The sequence below is a fragment of the Prinia subflava genome, chromosome 9 (assembly GCF_021018805.1).
Source record: "Prinia subflava isolate CZ2003 ecotype Zambia chromosome 9, Cam_Psub_1.2, whole genome shotgun sequence".
NCBI lineage: Eukaryota > Metazoa > Chordata > Aves > Passeriformes > Cisticolidae > Prinia > Prinia subflava.
Genome location: NC_086255.1, coordinates 22,865,206 through 22,886,444, shown reverse-complemented (window position 1 = coordinate 22,886,444; position 21,239 = coordinate 22,865,206). Strand labels below are relative to the sequence as shown.

General features: G+C 41.1%; 2 protein-coding genes across 5 annotated transcripts in view; one reads left to right on the top strand and one right to left on the bottom strand.

Moving 5' to 3' along the window:
- Nucleotides 1-206: 206 nt before the first annotated feature.
- On the bottom strand, nucleotides 207-6,878 carry RPS24 (ribosomal protein S24). Of its 2 annotated transcripts, none has more exons than XM_063405929.1 (6): nucleotides 6,821-6,878; nucleotides 5,407-5,472; nucleotides 4,639-4,848; nucleotides 4,073-4,183; nucleotides 1,145-1,180; nucleotides 207-298 (listed from the first exon to the last, which is right to left on the bottom strand). In XM_063405929.1, the coding sequence occupies exons 1-5, from the start codon at nucleotides 6,821-6,823 to the stop codon at nucleotides 1,178-1,180; spliced, it is 393 nt and encodes a 130-aa protein (XP_063261999.1). In that variant the 5' UTR covers nucleotides 6,824-6,878; the 3' UTR covers nucleotides 207-298; nucleotides 1,145-1,177. The 2 variants fall into 2 exon arrangements, with proteins under 2 accessions (XP_063261999.1, XP_063262000.1); XM_063405930.1 differs by lacking the exon at nucleotides 6,821-6,878 and adding an exon at nucleotides 6,774-6,781 and having other exon boundaries at nucleotides 5,407-5,473.
- POLR3A (RNA polymerase III subunit A) overlaps nucleotides 6,873-21,239 on the top strand; it is a 37,205-nt gene continuing 22,838 nt past the window's right edge. Inside the window, exons 1-18 of one of the 3 annotated variants that reach the window (XM_063405927.1) lie at nucleotides 6,874-7,474; nucleotides 7,659-7,783; nucleotides 8,674-8,809; nucleotides 8,998-9,135; nucleotides 9,662-9,833; nucleotides 11,063-11,217; nucleotides 12,165-12,404; nucleotides 13,332-13,494; nucleotides 13,690-13,826; nucleotides 14,355-14,458; nucleotides 15,130-15,271; nucleotides 15,766-15,906; nucleotides 17,096-17,165; nucleotides 17,851-17,978; nucleotides 18,456-18,594; nucleotides 19,762-19,926; nucleotides 20,190-20,362; nucleotides 20,977-21,088. In XM_063405927.1, coding sequence (XP_063261997.1) covers nucleotides 7,740-7,783; nucleotides 8,674-8,809; nucleotides 8,998-9,135; nucleotides 9,662-9,833; nucleotides 11,063-11,217; nucleotides 12,165-12,404; nucleotides 13,332-13,494; nucleotides 13,690-13,826; nucleotides 14,355-14,458; nucleotides 15,130-15,271; nucleotides 15,766-15,906; nucleotides 17,096-17,165; nucleotides 17,851-17,978; nucleotides 18,456-18,594; nucleotides 19,762-19,926; nucleotides 20,190-20,362; nucleotides 20,977-21,088 — 2,359 coding nt within the window. In that variant the 5' untranslated portion in view covers nucleotides 6,874-7,474; nucleotides 7,659-7,739. Of the gene's footprint in view, nucleotides 7,784-8,673; nucleotides 8,810-8,997; nucleotides 9,136-9,661; nucleotides 9,834-11,062; nucleotides 11,218-12,164; nucleotides 12,405-13,331; nucleotides 13,495-13,689; nucleotides 13,827-14,354; nucleotides 14,459-15,129; nucleotides 15,272-15,765; nucleotides 15,907-17,095; nucleotides 17,166-17,850; nucleotides 17,979-18,455; nucleotides 18,595-19,761; nucleotides 19,927-20,189; nucleotides 20,363-20,976; nucleotides 21,089-21,239 lie in introns of all 3 variants that reach the window. The other 2 variants (XM_063405928.1, XM_063405926.1) reach the window with 2 other exon arrangements.

The following is a 21,239-nucleotide window of genomic DNA, read 5'->3' as shown; positions in this document are numbered from 1 at the left end:
ACACATCTACCTTCAACACTGCCTGCTTGGAATTAGCTCCTACTACTACATGTAGGACGCTGTGGTTCACTTCAAATTGATACTCAAAACAAGACTTGTTTAATTATGAAAAGATTTTAATCCAGTGCAAACAATACACCTATACTGAATTTCTCAAACTTTACAAAATGGTAGCTTTCAAATCAAAATCAAAAGGCAAACCAGTATTTTATTGACAGAGTTTATTTGATGGTAAATTCAGATGAGCAGCTTCTGCTTTCCAGAATAATTCAATCTGTACTTCATAGAAAGATGCTGCCTGTAAAGGAAAAAACAGATCACTGACACAATTAAAATCATTTTTACACTTGTACTTTTATAAAGTTTGAAAAATTGTTTACCAAACAAGTCAGGTGAACCACACTGCTCTTTTGTAAGAGCATAAAGTTCAAAATTTCCCAGCACTGCCATGGCAATAAATGAACTTAAATTATAGTAATTCTGTAGAAGAGATCAAGAAGCTACAATTGCTTTGACACCTTTCTGGTTAAGACATTACACTCATTAAATCAGCTCCCAGACAGACTGGTTAATATCCTTCCAACTGAGTCACTCAGACCATTTGTAATAAAACCAGTTTTTTCTGGAACAGTGATTGACCACAGCACTTAGGTTTCTGCAGCAAAGCTATAAAAATGTAGTATGACTTGTCTGTAAGAGTATCCTTTTTGTTTGTTTGTATTTTACTTGAAATGAGTACCTATAAGAAAACAATATACATCCCTTCCAAAAATAGGTATCATGCTACTTTAATCTATTTTAGACAGTAAAACTCAAACGTCTATCCTCTCTTTAGCATACCTACAAATGAAAAATATAATCCTTGTTTATAGTAAGACTAAACAATCAACTTTAGTAACAGTAAATCTGAAGTACCTGATGCATTATTTCAGTCTTTATACTATCAGGTATTTCATACAAGTCACACAAGCTACCAAGTCAGTAGTAAGTGCAAAAGTGATTTGTCAATATTCTTAGTGTTAAACTCTTGCTCTGGGTTCTGTGTCTGCACAAATATCACAGTCTTTGTATTAATCAGCCTCAGACTTGTGATCACAACTGCACTGCTGAATGCCTGCTCTTCCAAAGCACTCTGAAGCCATACCTGTTATCCGCTCTCCACCCGAAGAATGTTCATTTACTGAAAAACAGAAAGCACCAGTTAGGAAGAATTTTATCTAAATTCTACTACTGTAGAAAATTGAGCTTTGAGGGCTTTTACTGACACTCACAACACGCTTTTTTTCAATTAACCACATTGAAATGTGACAGGAAACCCTCCAAGTTTTGACTACTGTAGAGACTGAAGACTTAAGATTTCACTTACTCCCTTAAACTCAACAGCTCTTTAGAGCTTAACTAACGCTCAGAATGCAACTGCCTGTTCAATTACACCTACAGGCTGCAATGGCTGAGAAGTGCCTATCCATCCACACTTCTGTGTGAGAGCCTCACCTGTCAAAGGCTGTCACAGCAACAGCTGTGACATTAAAAGGGAGGGTGGGCAGTTTTTTTCATTTCAATATTGCTGTTTTGAATGCAAAGACCAGGTGAGGTACATACACATATACTTGCTGCAAATTTTAGCAAGTTCAGCAACTCTAGAGCCACAGAATATATTAAATAACACAAACTATTTTGAAATACTCCTCTTGAAACTGCAGGGAAAACAGAATGGGAAGTCTAAAGGAGTGAAAAGTGAAAGGAAGCATCAAAGAAAATTAAACAAAGACATCAGCATAGTTATGTCTCAGGTTTTCATGACTACATCATAGATAACTTATAGAACAATATACATGTGCCTGAACATTTCTCAGAATCAAGTAGTGACACATTTATGAGATAAAATAATTCTCACAGATTCTGTAGGTGGACCCAAAAACGTATTCCAGGGCTCCTATTAAAAATTCCTCCACATACTGTGATAAGGATGATGAGCCATACCACATCATGATCTTTGAACTTGCATTTCTGAAGACAAAGCTTAGTGTATTTCACAAATGTTATACTATAATGCAGCACAGAATTTTTCTCAAGTAAGTTGTTCAACAAGTGCACAAAATAATTTATCTTATGTGACAACAAAGATTAACAAATCTGGTAAACAAGTCTCATCTAGTCCACACGTACTTATCAAATGAAAGATCCTTTTAAAAGACATCAAAATATCTCTAATCTGAAACATAGTTCACCTACTATTAAGATTACACATTAGTTTGATAAGCACTTGATACAGGAGTCACATCTACATAATTACCACAGGCCTTCAGTTTCTGAAGTGTTGATGTTTTAAGAGTGCTTCTATGAACTGGACACCATTAATAATTCAACTGAGTCATTTGATCACTTTTCATTAACACTCAACAACAGCTACCTTCAGGTGCAAAAGTCTTAAAAGGAAGAAGTTCCTCCATACTACTGGGATTGGTGCAACATGAAATGACTCCTCTGCCATTGACAGAAGTGTGTACATTAGGTGTTACTACTACACCAAATGTTCATTTTGTGCCATAAAGCATTGTAGGACTTTGAAGCACAAAGGAAGAAGGTTCTTAATGTTTTCTAGCAGAGTAGTTCCCTGATTGACTAACTGTCAGTAACACTGGTTTCTTTCCATGCAGGGATAACAACAACTTCACTTCCACACCAACTTCAAAATCTAATTTTACTGAAATTTCCAATTCCACTGTAATTTGTGTCTTAATTGGAAATATTGCAGGGCAATAGTTAAACACAGTTTAATGCTGACAACTGTGACATTCCCAAGTCATATCTCAAATGCACCAAGAGTGATGTGACTTAGCTTTCGTGTACACCACTACTTTCACACAATGGTTACACATGCAATTGCACTGTACTACTTTGAATCAGATCCTGCAGCAACTCAACCAATGCCTCAAGTCAACAACACTGGATTTCTTGGGTTTCTTCTTTCTGGGAATTGTTTTAAAGTTGATTCACTAGTTTCAAGAAGTCTGGTTCGCTACTAGCTAAATTTTACTTCCAAGTCACATGAATAAAATTCATTATGTATTTAAGTGAACCCTTACATGACAGATCTAAGTATAAACCAAACATGCATACAAGGCAGTACAGTGCTCCAAAAAGGATAGACACATTTCAGTGATACATAATTCAGGCACCAAATCCATGCTCATTTCCAGTACCTGCAGATACTTCATTTCTGATGGAGAGTTCCAAGAAAGTAAGGAAAAAGCAAAAGTGAAGATTACTAGAGTTCAAGATAACAAGGTATTTTCACAGCTACAGAAATAAGCATCAAAACCCACTACCCTCTCTCCCCTTGTTAAAACACCTGGAAAAAACCCCACTTGCCTGCACAGCTTACTTAATATTTATCAGAAGATGGAACACTGTGAAGGAAAGTGACTGGCTTCCCACCCAACCTATTCCTTAGCTTTGGTTCTGTTTCATGATAAAGGAAATCTGCCTCCCTCCAAGCTGCTTGTATCAGGCACAGCCCAGGAGGGCAGCATCAGTCTAGCCTCACCAGAGACTCCCCTACCTTGGGCATCAGTCCCTCAAACCCCAAGGCATTCTACCTTATTTCTGTTTATGCACTGTCCTCACTGCCTACACCACACATCCTTAACCAACTTACCTTGGTAAGCAACACCATACCAACAGTAACTTGGTGGAGTAAGCATTAGGAGTTTAGGCAGCCTGAGTAACGAGCATTAGGATTATCTAATGTGTGTACTGCGAGACTGAGTTATGTGATTAGAGCAATACTGTTAGATTTATGAAGTTTGATTTTAGCTCAAGTGACACATAGGAGAAACAGTAATTTAGGAAGCATTGATTCATGTCAAATCAGCTAGGCTGGCAGCAGTGAGGAGCAAAACTAAGCTACTGAGCTGATGACAAGCTATACAACACAGAGTTTACCTTCTGTTATCCAGTAGAACAGGTGAAAAAATGGAAGAAAAACAATGTTATTCTGTTGAAGAATTGCTAATCAACATTTTAAAGGCATATGCTCACTCTAGCTTAAAAGATGTTCTCATCCTACCTTCTTGCCAGCACCAACATTTGCCTTGGCTGTGCCCCTGACTTTCTTCATTCTGTTCTTACGCTCTTTTCGCTGCTTCCTGGAAGTCTTCTTCTTCTCATACAAGCCATGCTGTCAAAAACAGTTGAAAGTTGCTTTTAACACTGTTTGTCTACTAACAACTCTTGAATTCAAGTGCTGTGATTTCTGAAATGTTCAAATACAGTTTAAATTTGAAATATTAACTAAATAGCAAGACCATCAACTAACGAATGATTCAACGCAGAACATAAGCATTGAAGTAGCACATGGATCAGCCCCATTTCTTATGCTTATTCTAGACCTCTATTAGTGTTTTGTTAAAAGTTACTGCTTAACACCTCTGGTATTATCAGTTTTGCCTTCCCAATTCCCTTGTAATAGAGAATAAAACCACACCTACCCTATTTTGCAAATGCAGGAGTCAACATGTGCAATTTTAGGAGCTCTCATACAATCATACTTTCACAAAACTTTACACACACAAATCCTGAATAATTTAACACTTTCAACCTATCCTGCTTTCAGGACACCAGAAAACAACATACCCTGGCAAGCCTGTGCTTTGGTTCGTTTTTCTTTGCATAGTCCAGGGAATCATAGATCATGCCAAAACCAGTTGTCTTGCCACCACCAAAGTGAGTTCTGAAGCCAAAGACGAAAATTACATCAGGGGTTGTCTTGTACATTTTTGCCAGCTTTTCCCTGATTTCTGTTTTGGGGACTGTGGCCTTCCCAGGATGAAGAACATCAATGACCTACGAAAGAGTTTGAACAAGTTGATGAAAAGTCAATATACAGTACACAGCCCCACCAGGTGCTACAGTCCCACCATGAGCTCAATTCTCAAACTAACCCCCTTGAGCAGCAGAAACAATCATTTGATACAAAAGCATTCAAAAATTTCTTGCTTCACTGAGTTATTTAGACTGAAAAACACCTTTAAAGTCATTAAATCCAAAAGTAAATCCAATCCTGTCAACTGTCTCAATGGCATTAAGCCATGTCCTCAAGTGCTACACCTGCATGTCTTTTAAATACCTCCAGGTAGGATGACTTAACCTCTTCCCAGGGCAGCCATTCCAATGCTTAATAATCCTTGTGGTGCAGAGATTTTCCCCAACATCCAGTCTCAAGCTGGTATAAATTCACCATAAAGATTTACCTTGAGCATACATCAACACATTTAAACCCATATGCTCTTACAATTCTTAATTTAGGATTCCTGGAGATTTTAAGGGCCCCATATTTATAGTGGCTAACACTTCTTCCAGCTCAGAACCACCAAATAAATGCAATTTTCTCTAGTCTTTTACCATCTGCTTGCGCTGCAGAAGTCTGTTGGTCATGAACTTCCTGGTTCTGATGGTCACCGTGTCGTTCTACAAGAGAAAACGTAAAATAAAACAAAACAATAGCTACAAATGCAACAGAAACTTAATACATGCATAAATAATGCATGGTGCTGCAACAGCCAGGAGCCTCAGATACAGACAGTGAGCTCATAACCTAAGGGGGATGGTCTTGGGCCACAGGAAACACCTTTAGGTGATGCAGTGTGAAACTGGCAAACTCATCTCCAGCTTCCAAAAACCACAGCAACATCTTCACTGCCATGAAAAGCTGAAGCAGCTTTTAGTAAAAGATGTGGATCTCAATCCCAAGTACTATAACAATACAACATCAGCTTCCTTCTAAGCCCAAATGTTACCCACCACCTCTACGGGTTCCCACCCCTAAGGACAAGGGAGCACCCAAGATTCCTGGATGCTCCTGGCTGAAAGGATAAACAGGTCAGTGGGTCCACAAGAGCTCACCAAGATTTTTCAGTAAATTACACACTTGGAATTGGTGTGTTAGTACCCAACCAAAAAGTAAGAACATGGCAGTGGGTTGGGGTAAAAAGGGCAGGGTGAAAGGGCAGTGATATAGCAGAGAATGAATAACTGTGCACTGGAACAGTAAAGAAGCTCCTCCTGATGTTCAGGTGGAATGTCCTGTGCATCAGTTTCTGCCCTTGCCTCGAGTGCTATTGCCTGGCACCACTGAGCAGAGCCTGGCTCCATCCTATGATACCTTCCTTCAAATGCGGATAGACACTGATAAAATTGCCTGTCATCTCTTCTTCAGCTGAAGACATTCAGCTCTCTCAGCCTCCTGATGAGAGAAATGCTCCAGTCCCCGTCACCCTCACTGACCCCCCCCCCAGAACTGCTCCAGGAGCTCTGTCCTGGACTGAGGGGGCCAAAACTGGACACTGCGCTCCAGGTACAGCCTCACCAGAGCTGGGAAAACGAGCAGACCAGCTCCCTCCCTGCTGGCCATGCCCTTCCCAATGCAATGTGGAATTTTCTCACAACACCCTGCACGCCACTACTGCCACAAGGCTCTCAGCCGGGAGCAGCCACGAAAAACGCGGGTGTGAGCCAGGGCAGCCCCCAAACACCCCCGAGCAGCAGCACACTGGTGCCGCACTATCAGAGCTGCTCTGACCGCGCACGGACACGGCGCAGCCGGACACACGGCGCGGCCCTCACCCCGCAGCTCGCTGCTACCAGCGGGCACGGACGCGCGGCAGCCCGGCCGCAGGAGGCCGGGCTCGGTGTCTGCCATGGCCCCGCGGGCGGGTGCGGACGGGCCGGGCCGGCGGGGCGCGGCGGCGAGGGGGCGCGGCGGGGCGCGGATGGCGGCGGCGCAGGGCGGATGGCGGGGCCCGGCCCGGGCACTCACCATGGCGGCGGCAGCGGCTCCTGCGACCGGAAGAGAAAAGGATCGGCGCCGTCCCGCGGCCAATCATAAGGCGGCGCGGGGTCCTTCCCGCCGGGGCGGGGTTGTGCGTGGGGCTGTCTGTGGCAGAGCCGGAGCTGGCGGGAAATAGCGGCAGGCGCGGTGTGGGTGCCTGACCGGCCCGGCCCGGGGCAGCCCCGTGAGCGCCGTGCGACGAGCCCGGCCGAGCTCAGCCCCGCCGTGCGCCGCGCTCAGCCCCGCCGTGTGCCGCGCTGCCGCGGGGCTGGCTCCGCCGTGCACCCTGGGCGTCCCCCCGCTGGTGACCCAGGGCTGCTGTGGGACACGCAGAGCCACGGACCGAACGTGGCGGCGCAGCCGTGGCCGAGGAGCTGCTTAGGGCTCGGGGAGCTGGGCCTCCTCAGCCTCGAGGAGAGACGACTGAGCGGGGCCCTCGTTCATGTGCACAGGCTGGGAGGGGGTCAGAGAGCGCAGCCGCGCTCGGCTCCGGGTGTCGGGGAATTGGCCAAGGGGCGATGGGCAGGCGATGCTCAGGAAGCTCCGCCTGAACGTGAGAAGCAATTTCTGTGCCGTGCACTAACCGCGCACGGGAACAGGGAGGCGGAGCGGCGGTGCGGGCTCCCCGAGCGCAGATAGATAGCCCCGAGCGGCGGTGCGGGCTCCCCGAGCGGCGGTGCGGGCTCCCCGAGCGCAGATAGATACCCTGAGCGGCGGTGCGGGCTCCCCGAGCGCAGATAGATAGCCCCGAGCGGCGGTGCGGGCTCCCCGAGCGCTGATAGATACCCCGAGCGGCGGTGCGGGCTCCCCGAGCGCAGATAGATAGCCCCGAGCGGCGGTGCCGGCAGGGAGGGCTTCAGGCAGAGGCCGCGCTGACCGCCCCGGCCCGGGCCCCGCCGCCGCCACGATGGTGAAGGAGCAGTTCAGGGAGACGGATGTGGCCAAGAAAATGTGAGTGGGGGCCGTGCGGTGGCCGCGGGCAGAGGCGGGGAGCGGCGGGATTGCGGGGGCAGAAGCGCTGTAGCCGGAGCTGGGGGAGTGTTGGCGTGGAGGGCCGCGGTGGGCAGCTCGGGGAAGCTGCTGCGCTTCTACGGGTGCTGGCACAGCCTGGGTTCTCCCGCACGGGTGGCTGTGCCTGTGTCCAGCTGTGGGGATGCTCAGGCAGGTCAATAAATAGCTCAGATAAAAACCAACTCACCGTAAAACAGCTTTATTTTTTATTCTTATCTGAAAAGAACCTGTTTCAGCAGTGTTGTGAATCAACCTAGCCACTTTTGTATTGTTTTCGAGTACTTTGGGGTCCTGAGAAGGGCAACGAAGCTGGTGAAGGGTCTGGAATACAAGCCCTAGGGGGGGCGTCTGAGGGAGGTGGGGTGTCCAGCTTGGAGAGAAGGAGGCTCAGGGAAGACCTTATCACTCTCTAAAACCACCTGAAAAGAGGATGTAGCCAGCTGGAATTGGTTTCTTCTCCCAGGCAACCAGTGGCAGGATGAGAGAGCACAGCCTTAAGTTGCACTAGGGAAGGTTTAGATTGTACATCAGGGAGAATTTCTTCACAGAAAGGTTGGTTAGGCATTGAATAGTCTGCCCAGGGAGGTGGTGGGGTCACTGTCCCTGGAGGTGTTTAAGGAAAGGCTGGATGTGGCACTCAATGCTACGGTCTAATTGACAAGGTGGTCTTTAGTCTTAGGTTGGGTTCAGTGATCTCCGAGCTCTTCTTCAACCTGATTGATTTCATGGCTCTGTGATACTTGCATGTGGATATGCTTGTCATTATACATGGTATTGCATGCTTATATATGTATATATGCCCATATATATATCTGAAATTCCTTTCCTAGAAGCCACATCTGTTTTGGGATGAAATCTCCAGAAGAGATGCGTCAGCAAGCTCACATTCAAGTGGTCAGCAAAAATTTGTACAGTCAGGACAACCACCACTCCCCACTGCAGTATGGAGTGCTGGACCATCGCATGGTGAGAACCTTTATTTTGATTTCCAGACTCTTTCTGGGAAATTGTTGAAGTGGTTAAAAAAGTGGGGGTCTCTGAAATGTGCTGTTTGTCCAAAGTGAGTTCAAATGAGTCTTGACTGTTGCGTTTTGTATCTATCCCATTAATAGCTGTCTTTTTTTCTCTATCTATGTGTTCTCTTTCTCCCCCAGGGAACCAGTGAAAAAGACCGTCCCTGTGAAACCTGTGGGAAAAGTCTGGCTGATTGTTTAGGGCATTATGGGTACATCGACTTAGAACTACCTTGTTTTCATGTGGGGTACTTCAAAGCTGTGATAGGCATCTTACAGGTAAGCATGATCATGATTTGTTGTCAGTGTCTAGTCTAAAAAAGGAAATTTTCAGGAAAGATGATGCTTGAAAGTAATTGAGAAGGCCAAAATAAGGTTACATTATTAATTTATCTTGATGTGCGTTTTCTTTTGTAAAATACATGTATTGAAAGACCAGTCTTAGTGATCTTCTGTGTAATCTCAGACTGATAAATTTCATGTATTCTTTTTCTGCAGTTTGAATTAGATATAGGCAGAATAATTTGCCTTTTAAAATATCCCAGTAAATCAAAGCTCTGTTTGCTTTATATGAATTTCTAAGGCCCAGCAGAGCATAGTTAAAGATTTGTCTCATTGACTGTATTTTTCTTTTTCTCATGTGCTTTTTAATGTGTATTCCAATATGTGAACTGGTCTTTCAATCAAGGCAGTAGAACCTCATTCAAAAAATGCACTGTGTTGAAGAACTTAAGCTGTAGTTCAAGAGCTTACATCTCTGAATGTGCCTCCCAAATAACTGTGTTTATACATGTTTACATTTAAGATGATTTGCAAAACCTGTTGCCGCATCATGCTGTCAGTGGAAGAGAAAAAGCAGTTTTTAGATTACCTGAAACGACCTGGCCTTACATATCTTCAGAAGAGAGGGCTGAAAAAGAAAGTGTCTGAGAAGTGCCGGAAGAAGAACACTTGTCCTTACTGTGGGGCCTTTAATGGTGAGTATTGACAGAAGCAGTTGGTGAAGTTACCTGCTCTGATGGTTCTCACCCTGATGGCTGTGAGAGGATCCAAATCCTGAATAAGCTTGTTCATGGCACAGCTAATGGGTGTTCTCCCTGGCCTTTGTTGAGAAACATTTAATTGCATTTTTAGGGCCAGACACATGCTTGTTCACATCTCATTGGTGTGGATATAGACATTTTCCTAGTTGCTTGTATTACTTCATGTTTTGTGTTAGTAATCAGTATTTGATACTTGAATAATGACAAAAAAGCCCCTTTTAATGTGTTTTTAAAAATATTGGGAGCTGTAAGCAGTGATCAATATGTTAACATAAAAGCATTGATAACATTTGTAATTTTGAGTGAGCATCATTTTTCATCTTTGTATGAAATTATCTTTATTAATATTATTCTTTTATTGGGGCAGAGTATTTTTGTAAGGGTTTGTATCTGGTTTTCAAAATGTGTCTTGTTTTCTTTCATCTACACTGATCACATATTACTGCTGTTTTATGAATCTGTAATACATGCAGTATTACAGATTGATAGTAGATGGTTAATCTGTAACTTAAAATTCTAAGTCATTAAAATTTTGGGTTCTTTGCTGAAATGTTCAACAACTCAATAAAAGGAGAGCTGCTTTATCATAAGTGCCCTATCTACACATAGGGGACATAAAGAGTAGACATTTAGAAAAATTACATGATGGGTCAGAATACTCATTAATAAAAAAATGAGCATTTGGGCTAGTCTGTGGAAATTTCATGAATAATATTACCGGTATGACATGAAAATATTTATCAGATTTTTCTGATAATTCGCTTCCAAAATTATTTCAGAAGATACTGGTATAATACATAAATGGCACTTCTTAGTCCTGTTTTTAGTGTGGGAACTTCTACTTTAGAAATACCTGCTGTGAATGAGGTGAAGCTGAGTTGTAGTGTGGGCTAAACCATTTACTTTCAACCTCAGGGGCTGCACCATCCTGCAGATACAGCAAACCATCTATATGAAAAAGAATAACTTGATTGTCCTTTTGTTGTTCTGTGAGTTTAGGAAACTGGATAATAAAGCTGATAAAGTTTTATTTTATTCTTTGTTCACTGAAGGTTTAGCTTGTGTTGGAGCTGTAACTTATTTAAGTTTTGGTGGTATTTTGTTTGATGCTTTCGTTATTTTGAAATCAAATCTCAAGATAATCCATATGTGATTTCTTGCAGGAACTGTGAAGAAATGTGGTTTGTTGAAAATAATACATGAAAAGTACAAAACAAATAAGAAAGTCGTAGATCCAGTAGTATCTACTTTTCTCCAGTCCTTTGAAACTGCCATTGAGTATAACAAAGAAGTAGAACCCTTACTGGGAAGAGCTCAGGTGAATCTTATAAACTAAATCTTTTGCTAGTTTTTGTGCATGAAATAAAACTCCTTAAAGGTTTGCAGTGTGTCAGCTGAAGTCTTATGGTGATCGGAGAACTTTGTATATCAAAAGATACGTGAAGAATGTTTGTATCCAGTGCAACAATGTTAACTTGGATAAAATGAGAAATGAAGTATATTAGCATGTTCTGATACACCATTACTTACCTGTAAAGAGAGGGATGTTCTTGGTGTTATGCTTCTATAAACTAGACAAGGAAGGAAAAACACAGGTCCATATAAAGTTTGCATGTTTGTATAGATTCACTGTAACTCCGGTATTAATTCCAATACACGTTTCTTTTTCTTCAGAAGTTCTTTATGTTGAGAAGGAGAGAGGAGGCCTAATTTGCTAACTTTTTGTGTCATTAGCTTTTCATTGTATGCAGTTGTGTTCCCTTCTGCTCTTTGCAAGCTGGAAAGATTCCCAGGTTCATACTTGGATGGAAAAAGTAATGAATACAGCAATAGCTGTACTAAAACAACAGAAATTAAGTTTTGAACAATATCTAGGCAGTACTGTGATCATGTGATCTTTAACAAATAAAATGAATACAATATACTTACTGTAAGTTTGTTGTAGGATGTTAATTGAGTTGCTTTGTCTATTCATGATGAAATACTCTCCATTAACTCTTGAGACAAGAGAGCGACACACTAAGCAGTAAACACACATATACAGGGGAAAAATGGAAGGAAAGGATATATAGCAAGTGAACATCTGAGATGCTAAAAGCATTGATTCAGAATAAGTAAACCTAAACATAGTTTTGTTTGCATGAATAGTTCCCTATTTGCCTTTGAAAAAGGCTATTTCTGAACAAGAATAAAAGAAGGGGAGGAGGGAAGCATTGAAACTTGACATGATTGCTTCTTCTCTCCATTTCCCAATGGATTTTGTAGGAAAACTTGAATCCTTTGGTGGTGTTGAACCTCTTTAAAAGAATCCTGGTGGAAGACATCCCTCTCCTTCTAATGAACCCCCAAGCAGGTAAACCTTCAGATCTGATCCTCACACGACTCCTGGTGCCTCCACTGTGTATCAGACCCTCTGTGGTGAGCGATTTGAAGTCTGGCACCAATGAGGATGATTTGACAATGAAACTCACAGAGATAATTTTCCTCAACGATGTGATAAAAAAGGTGAGTCAGCCTTTGTGCCCTGACACTGTTGCCTTCAGAAAGATTTGTGTAGAATTGAATGTAGCAAGTGGGTTTAGTGCTTTCAGTCTGGTGCTGTATTTCTATGTCGTTGGGCATTTTAGTGAAAGAGAGAAGCTTGCTTCAGATGGAGCTGCCTGACTGGCTGCTTGCAGTGTAGGACCTGCTGAAGGTCTGCTGGGATTCTTATGGGAAATGTTTTTTTCATTTCAGCTCTGGTTTGTTAACTCTTTCTTATTTTTTTCTTTTTGTTCCCTCTCTCCTGACAGTTACACTCTTTGAGTAGTCACTTACAATGAAAATATTACACCTATTGATTTGCGTTGTTTTTTTTTTCTTGTAGACCTTCCTAATTTTTACATCTTTGTGCTTTATTTATTCCACCATTTGTTCTTGAGAAATCAGGTTTCATTTAGCATAGTCATCAAATTGAGACTAAAAGATGATTTGACATTTTATCATTTGTTTAGAGGAGCACTTCAACCAGGTTAATATTTTTCACACTTTTCAAAACTGTCCCTCTGTCAGGCAGACAAAACAAATTGTGTACTAACCCTTCCATGATGGAAAAATTATTGACTATTGATTTTCTTGTTTGCTAAGTAATATTAGCTTAAGTGGATTGGGAAAAAATGTAATTTAAACAAATACCTAATTTTATGAGCGTTTGTTCAAAGCCCATATTAGTCAAAAGATTTTTTTTTTTTTGCTGGGTTCCCTTGTGGTGGGCTTTGTGATATAGCAATATTCACCTTGTTACAAAGTTATTTTCCCTTTTTCATTCCAATCAATGGAAGTTTCATGATGTTATTTGCAAAGGAGGAGTTGTACTCATAACAGAAAAATTCTTGGCTAGTTTAATACATGTTGTTACATTTATTTTCTGAATTGGATGACTATTTTGTTTAGCATAGGATATCAGGAGCCAAAACACAGATGATTATGGAAGACTGGGATTTTCTTCAACTGCAGTGTGCCCTGTACATTAATAGCGAACTCTCTGGAATACCCCTCAACATGGCACCTAAAAAATGGACCAGAGGTTTTGTTCAGAGACTTAAGGGAAAGCAAGGTGTGTCTAAAAAATTGCTTTAATTAGTTTTTTATAATTGAACCACAAATCTTTGCCATTGCCAAGTGTCTCTCTGCTGCTGTTGTGTTGCATGTGAGTGCTTTACTTTAAAAGATGTTGTAACATGCTGTCTTAACACATAACGTTTTGAAAACTATTTTTATTTAGAGAGTTTTAACTGTTTTGTTTTGTTAGGTCGCTTTAGAGGTAATCTGTCTGGAAAGAGAGTGGATTTTTCTGGCAGAACAGTCATTTCACCTGATCCTAATTTAAGAATAGATGAAGTAGCAGTGCCTATTCATGTTGCTAAAATATTGACCTTTCCTGAAAAGGTAAGTAGGGTAGGACTCAAAAACTTTTTCTATTCCTTTTTTTTTTTCCAAAGCCAGACGTCAGTGTTCTTCACTCATTCTAAAAAAGGAGTGAATGTATTGCATTATGTTTGAAATGCCATTCAGTGATGCTTTGTCTGTTCTGTTGCTGCTGGCAAATAGAGATCTGTAGCATTGGATATAGGGAAGGGCTGACAAGCTGTGGTGTAAGGAGTGACATCTCTAGAACTAAGAGTTTTGCTTCATAGTTTTTCAACTCATTCACAGATTTGTATGAAGGAGTGGTTGGATATTTTTATTTGTAAGTTTTCCTCCCAGATTTTTAGTTTCATTTCATTCTGATATTCTGCTCTAAGTTAGGATGACATTTTCAACCTCTATTCCTTCTTGTGAGTTCCCCTCAGCAGCTGGAGACTCTGTTGGGGGATTGTCATTTGGGCCTAAAATTTGAGAACACAAAAGCCACCAGTAAAAACAAGATCCTAAAACATGTTCTGTTTGTTTCTGATTGAAGTCTTTATACCACAGGTGAACAAAGCAAATATTAATTTTATGAGGAAGCTTGTCTGTAATGGTCCTGATGTTCATCCTGGAGCAAACTTCATACAGCAAAGGCACACTCAGATGAAAAGGTATCATGCTTATCTGTAGTGATCCACTTTTTATTTCTCCCCATCAACTTGCTTTTGTTGCTATGTGAAGGCAGTTCTGTCTGCAAGAATTAAAATTTATTTTTGGAGTATTTCATAAAGGGCAGTAGAAGAAGAATTGTCTTCATGTTCTCAGGTTTACTATACCATTTTTTAAAATAGTTACTTGCATTTAAACTCAAGTGCACATACTAACAATGTTGAACTGCAGTTAGATTTATATTCTTTTATGATTGAGTCTCAGTTGAAATAGAGGGTGTAGTACAGATATAAGTAAAAACAGGTGGCTTTGAGCAAATCGTCCTGGCTGTTTTCATATTAGAGCTAATCTGCAGTTTATGGGTAGGAAGAAGGGGTGACATGAGTGAAACTTCCTATACTCTGATAAATGGAAATAAGTTCTGTGTATTTATAAATGGATGTTTTCCTTAGTTAATGTTCTGATCACTGTAGCTTTGTTGACAAATGTCAAAATACATTCATTGCTTAAAATAGCAATGACTGATGTTCAGTTCACACCAGTTTTGTCTTCTGGTTATTGTAATACAAATACTCCAGCATTTAATGGAGAAGTTTGCATTATAAGCACAGAATTAATTTTTAGGTGTCTTTCTGTGTATCTTCTGACTGCATTATTACCTCTTCCTATGAAGGTTTTTGAAATACGGGAACCGAGAGAAGATGGCCCAGGAGCTGAAGTTTGGTGACATTGTGGAGCGGCACCTGATAGACGGTGACATCGTGCTGTTCAACCGGCAGCCCTCTCTGCACAAGCTGAGCATCATGGCTCACATTGTGAGTGCACACGGGCTGCCACAGCCTGCACTATTGGTGTTTGTGTCTCACACAACCAGAAATGAACAGCTCCTGCTGAACACAGTGTGTGGAGCAAGGACGGGTGCAGTGCAGTTGTGCCTGTGCATGGGAATTGATGTGTACCCAGGCAGAATGCTGTGTGCATGCTTCTGCCAAGAGCCATAATTGACCTCTCTGTCTCTTATTGTGTGAGCATTTTGTTTTTGTGGAGTTAGTGTCATCTCTACAAAGCACATTGCCTTCTGTGCTTTTTATAAATTCTTCATAATGAAAATGATTAGCTGCATTTCTATAATATAATGTGAGTACAATTTCTGTCAGTTTGTGGTTGAATTAAATCCTATAACCAGGAATTTTGACTCATGTTTGTAATATAAAGAGGAAGTCTTCAAGGAAGCACTTGGGCATTCCTTTTTTTTTAGCCATGCTTGACTGTGTATGCATGATTGTTTTTTCTTTTTATCCTTTTCCAGGCTAGAGTGAAACCTCATAGGACATTCAGGTTCAATGAATGTGTTTGTACACCATACAATGCAGACTTCGATGGAGATGAGATGAACCTTCACCTTCCTCAGACAGAAGAAGCAAAAGCAGAAGCACTTGTTTTGATGGGGGTGAGTAGATAAAATGCTCATGTTGGGAATTTGCTGGTGACAGATGGGCTGAGCCCTTTAGTATTTAACTTGCATGTGAAATCTGAAATACTGTCGAGATTACTGGGTGTGGATAATTTACAACTTTGAGGCTGCCTGTAAACTGCAAAAAGGACTTGAGTGTAAATTAGGACTGTTACACCCTGTTAATCTAATAGCTTTAGGTGTAACATCTGGGGAAAATGCAGTGTAAGTAGATGTCATCAGAGTGTTTCTGCCTGACTGTGCTTAGAGACTGCTGCCAGGCTGGAGTGGCTCTGTTACCAGCACATCCATCACTGGCTTCTGGTCCGACAGCCTGGGAATTGCAGACAGACAGACCAGCTGGAAATGAGGCATGGATCCTGGGCTTGTACTGGAGAAGGCAGCTTCCCAGAGAGGACAGGAGAGAGCAGGCTCATAGGGCAGGGTCTCAGTGGGAGAAAGGAGGGTAGATAAACAGCCATCCCATGGTTGCAGGCTTGATCTGTGGTGGGAGTCAGTAGCCCCAAGCTGAGGGTTTACCAGTCCATTGCTCCTTTAGAGTTACTGAGTGCCACTCCTGCTTAGATGTACCATACAAGTGTTGGCTGCAGCCTGCAGGAGGTCACTGAGCTGACTTGTGAGCTTAAAAACAACACCCCCAGTGTGTGATTCAGGCCTGTGTGGGAATTGGTTCAGGCAAAGCTGCTCCATAGATGGGGGTGATTACCTGGAGCAGTAGTCTGAGTAAAATGTAAGATCATGGGGCTAGAGGTGGCATGATGGTTACCCATCAGAAGGGACCACACAAGTTGCAGTATTCCAGTAGATCCCTGTAGTGAAGGTAACATCTCTTGTCCTTTCCCCTGCTCTCAAAGCTAGTTTGTCTTCCCTTCCCTGTCCTACCAAAACACATCGAGTTGTTTGCCACTTCTGCTTTGGAAACAGAATATGTAATTTCCAGTAACTTTTCTCAGACTGTTCCTTAGCTGTCAATAGATGTGCATGGAGTGAAATGAACTGAAGCTTCTGGCTTATTTTTTCTATCTTTTTGAAGATAGCTGTAGTTAGATTTAGAATAAGCTTTGACCATTTCACCATAAAATAAGTGTCTTAAATGGTAGGTTCCATTTTGCATGGCGAATGGAGTATCAGTGTCTTTAAATGTGTATCTTTTTGTGTCACGCAGACTAAAGCAAACTTGGTAACACCAAGGAATGGTGAACCCCTTATTGCTGCTATTCAGGATTTCCTCACAGGTGTGTATGAGCTAATTTCAGAGCTATGTGATCTAACAGTTGTTCATTCAGAATCACTTCCCTTTTTCAAAATTTTTCTATATTAATTAAAAAATTTCTTCTTTCATAAGTCAGTGACATTATTAAATAAGGCCCTTCTTTTCCTGAAATATAATGATGCCCTCAGAGTAATTTCTGCTGCTGTCTGCTTTTGTAGCTTCAGCTATTACTACCTTTGAGTGTATTTTGCTGTGTTTTTCTGCAGATGAGTGTTTGAGATCTTTGTCTGCATGCAGTAGACAATGTAAACTGCCTATAGTTAGGGTGGAGGAGTTGATTTTACTCAGTAAACATTAGCCTTAACCTACAGTACGTAGCTTCAATACCTTTAATTCTTTGGGAAATGTTCAATGAACATAAGAAAAAAAGTGTACAAAAATAAATGCCAGGGCCTTATTTCACTTATGAAATAGTTCAAGAGCAAGAGAGTAGGTTCTAGAAACAGACTGTTCTAATTTTTAGACATTTAATGTGGAGCAATTAAAAAAAATTCTGGAAAGGATTTACAACTGAAGCTGTCTAAACTATTGTTGTTTTGCATAGTAAGTAGCTGATTAGTATTGGAATGAAATAATTGACTCTGAGTATGCAATAGCTTTTAAATTGAATCTAAATTTGGTCTGTCATAATACCTTTTTCATTCCAGGTGCCTATCTTCTTACATTGAAAGATACCTTTTTTGATCGAGCCAAAGCCTGTCAAATTATTGCTTCTATCCTGGTTGGCAAGGATGAAAAGATTAAAGTTCGTCTTCCACCCCCAGCAATTCTGAAGGTGTGTCAAAGTATTTTTTTCATGTTGCTAAGACTTGTTTCTATTGTGTGTTCTTGACCCGTGGTGCTGTTACATAAATCTTTAAACTCCTGAAGTCTTACATCAAAGATACTTTATAAAGAAGTAATTATGAATGTTGCAACCTTTTTAAGAAATAAAATGACAGCAGCATCTTTGAGGTTTTTTCCCTTTTCTAGTCAGAAAGGGGAACATGACCGTAAGAGGGAGCAATAAAGAACAATTCTCTGAGTGTGTGCACACACCCTGTTGTAAAGGATAGCCATTCAGCACTCAGGGGATTTAAACCTATGGAAGTAGATAATATTTTTCAAAGGAATGCTACTGTGCATTTCTACAAGTATGATTCTCTGTAGACGTGTTCCGTATATAAAGCAATTTTACAATTCTAGCTTGCTCCTTTTCTGCAGTTCTTGCATAAACTTGTAACCTTTATTCTTCTCCTTCTGTTTCCCTCAGCCTGTAAGACTCTGGACAGGAAAACAGGTTTTCAGCCTCATTCTCAAACCCAGTGATGATTGTCCTGTGAAAGCCAACCTTCGAACAAAGGGCAAACAATATTGTGGCAAAGGGGAGGACCTGTGTCACAATGATTCTTGTGAGTGACACTTCTAAAGTCATTTTTTGGAAGTCTTCAAAGGAATCATAGAAATTATTCAGCTCACTGGAGGCGTTGAAGCAGTACTTTACATAAGTGTTCCTGAAATGAAAAATACCTTGCAGTTTTTCTCGAGAGTTGAAGTCATGCTAAACGTGTTTTCTAAACTAAAATGTCTTCTGTATGATGCTCAGCTTGTCATGATGCTAACTTACTGTTTGAAGGTAGAGAGAGGAAAGCAAAGCTTAGGAAGTGGTTGTTCAGAGGGCAAATGGAAAAATTTAGTCTCTTAACAGGGGGTAGTAATGCAGGGTTTAGAGGTCAAACACTGAAAACAGTTAGAATATGCAGGGAGGATAAATGCCTAGGATATGGAGCCATCCATGTCCTTCCAGTTAGGGACATCAATGGTAGATGGGATGCAAAGCACCATGATTGAAAAGGCTGTAGGAGATGAGCAAGAGTTTGCTTAGAATTAACATTCATGTGGTGACTGTTGGAAAGGAACTGGAGCAGGCTGGATTAGGCTGGTTCCTTGCTGCTCACAAGTGTAAGCTGAGGAACCATTGATGTACACTAAATCTGTCATGCAATGTTGCTCAAGAAAGAATTTCTCTGTTGGATCTCAAGTCTCCCAACAGATGATGGAATGATTTCTGTAGATGAAAGGAACACTCTGTGCTATGAAGTTGGTTGTAAACATGGTGAAACAATTTTTTTCAGCCTGTAAATATAGACAAAAGGCAACAAAGCAATCCTGCTCTCACTCCTGTGAACATAAGACATCTTCTTTATTTCACAGTCTAATAATTTTAGAAAATATGGGAGAGTTTCCTTTTCGTGAGTTTAAAAGGAGCACATGATGTGGAGAACTTTTAGATTTCATTGTTGGCCGTGTTCAGTTCTCTGAAAAAAAATTCATTTCTGAAGACATGGTAATTCTCTTCAGAAAGTTCTCTCAAAGTCTCAAAAGTCTCAAAACGTGGTATCATGTTTAGATTTAATATAATAAATGATAGAGCAGTGACTTGTGCTTCAAGAAGATGATATCTAAATTCACATTGAAAATACTGAACATTGTTTAAAAATCCTCTCTGTAAGTGATAACTAGTGGTTAGTGAATGTTTTAGAAGATTGGTGAATTCTTTTTGCCTTTTTCATTCCTAGATGTCACAATTCAAAACAGCGAGTTAATGAGTGGCAGTATGGACAAGGGAACACTGGGGTCAGGATCCAAGAACAACATCTTCTACATCTTGCTGAGAGACTGGGGCCAGGTGGAAGCTGCAGATGCCATGTCACGTCTGGCCAGACTTGCTCCAGTCTATCTTTGTAAGTACACTTCCTTGTAAAATAGTACTTTATGCAGAAATAGAGAGCAAGCAAGATTTTTGCTTCAAATATGACACGTTGTGCTTTTAAAAAAATAAGCTTGTTTTGAAGCTGGCAGACAGTGAAACAATTTATTGTGGTTATGAAGTGCTTGTGATAGTCACACGATGAGAGGCAAAATTGAAAGTTCCCAATATTGCTGGGTTTGTTTTCTCTAAATGTGATTGAGCTATTAAAATGATTTATTTTCTTTTTAATAATAGCTAATCGTGGCTTTTCAATTGGAATTGGTGATGTCACGCCTGGGCAGGGCCTGCTGAAAGCTAAGTATGAGCTGCTGCATGCTGGCTATAAGAAATGTGACGAGTACATTGAAGCTCTGAACACTGGCAAGTTACAGCAGCAGCCTGGTTGTACTGCAGAAGAGACACTAGAGGTAATTTTTTTCATTTAATTCACTATCCATTTGAAGTAGAAGCTTCACAAATATATTCTTATACATTACAACTAAAACTTATACAAGTTGTCTTCTGAAACCTAAAAATACAAGCAAATACAGTCCCTAGGCATGTTACTTGAGCTGAGTCTATCTAAACTTAAGATGTTTGTATGCATCTAAAAATGTTAGCTAAACACAGAACAACTGAAATCCTCCAGGGAGTAATGGGGTGATACAAGAGAGTAGAATTACACAGGTAATTGGAATGGAGTTCAGTACATTGATCAAGACTTTTGTGGTTATCTTCCATGTAGCACAGAGTGACTTAAAGCTTAGTGCAATGCTCAATTTAGCTGATGTTTTTGATGCTGATAAGAGATTGTCATGTTCCTGGATACCCCTGTCTTATCCCAACAAAGACATTTTCTTCAGCAAACTGGAAGTTAGGCAAGCTGAAATGTGAAATTGTTTTACCTGAAGCAACTGCTGGCTTTCATTGTCTTGACTGTATTTTGAATTCCCTTTGACTACTGAAGGTGTTGCTGGGAGTGACAGAGTTCTGTTTGTGTGGTTTTTAGCAAATTCTGAACCTCTTAAATATTGTATTTCAGGCCTTAATCCTTAAAGAACTGTCTGTTATCAGAGATCATGCTGGCAGTGCCTGTCTCCGAGAACTGGACAAGAGCAACAGTCCCCTGATCATGGCTCTCTGTGGCTCTAAAGGTAGGGACAGCTGAACTTGCCATGTAGGTTACTCGTTCCTTCACTTACTTGAAACTTAATTGTTCCATCTTTATAGCTGGTTTTACACTGTCAGTTGTGCAAGCCCATGTCACAACTGTTTTAATTGGCTCAGTGAGTACAAGTTGGGTAT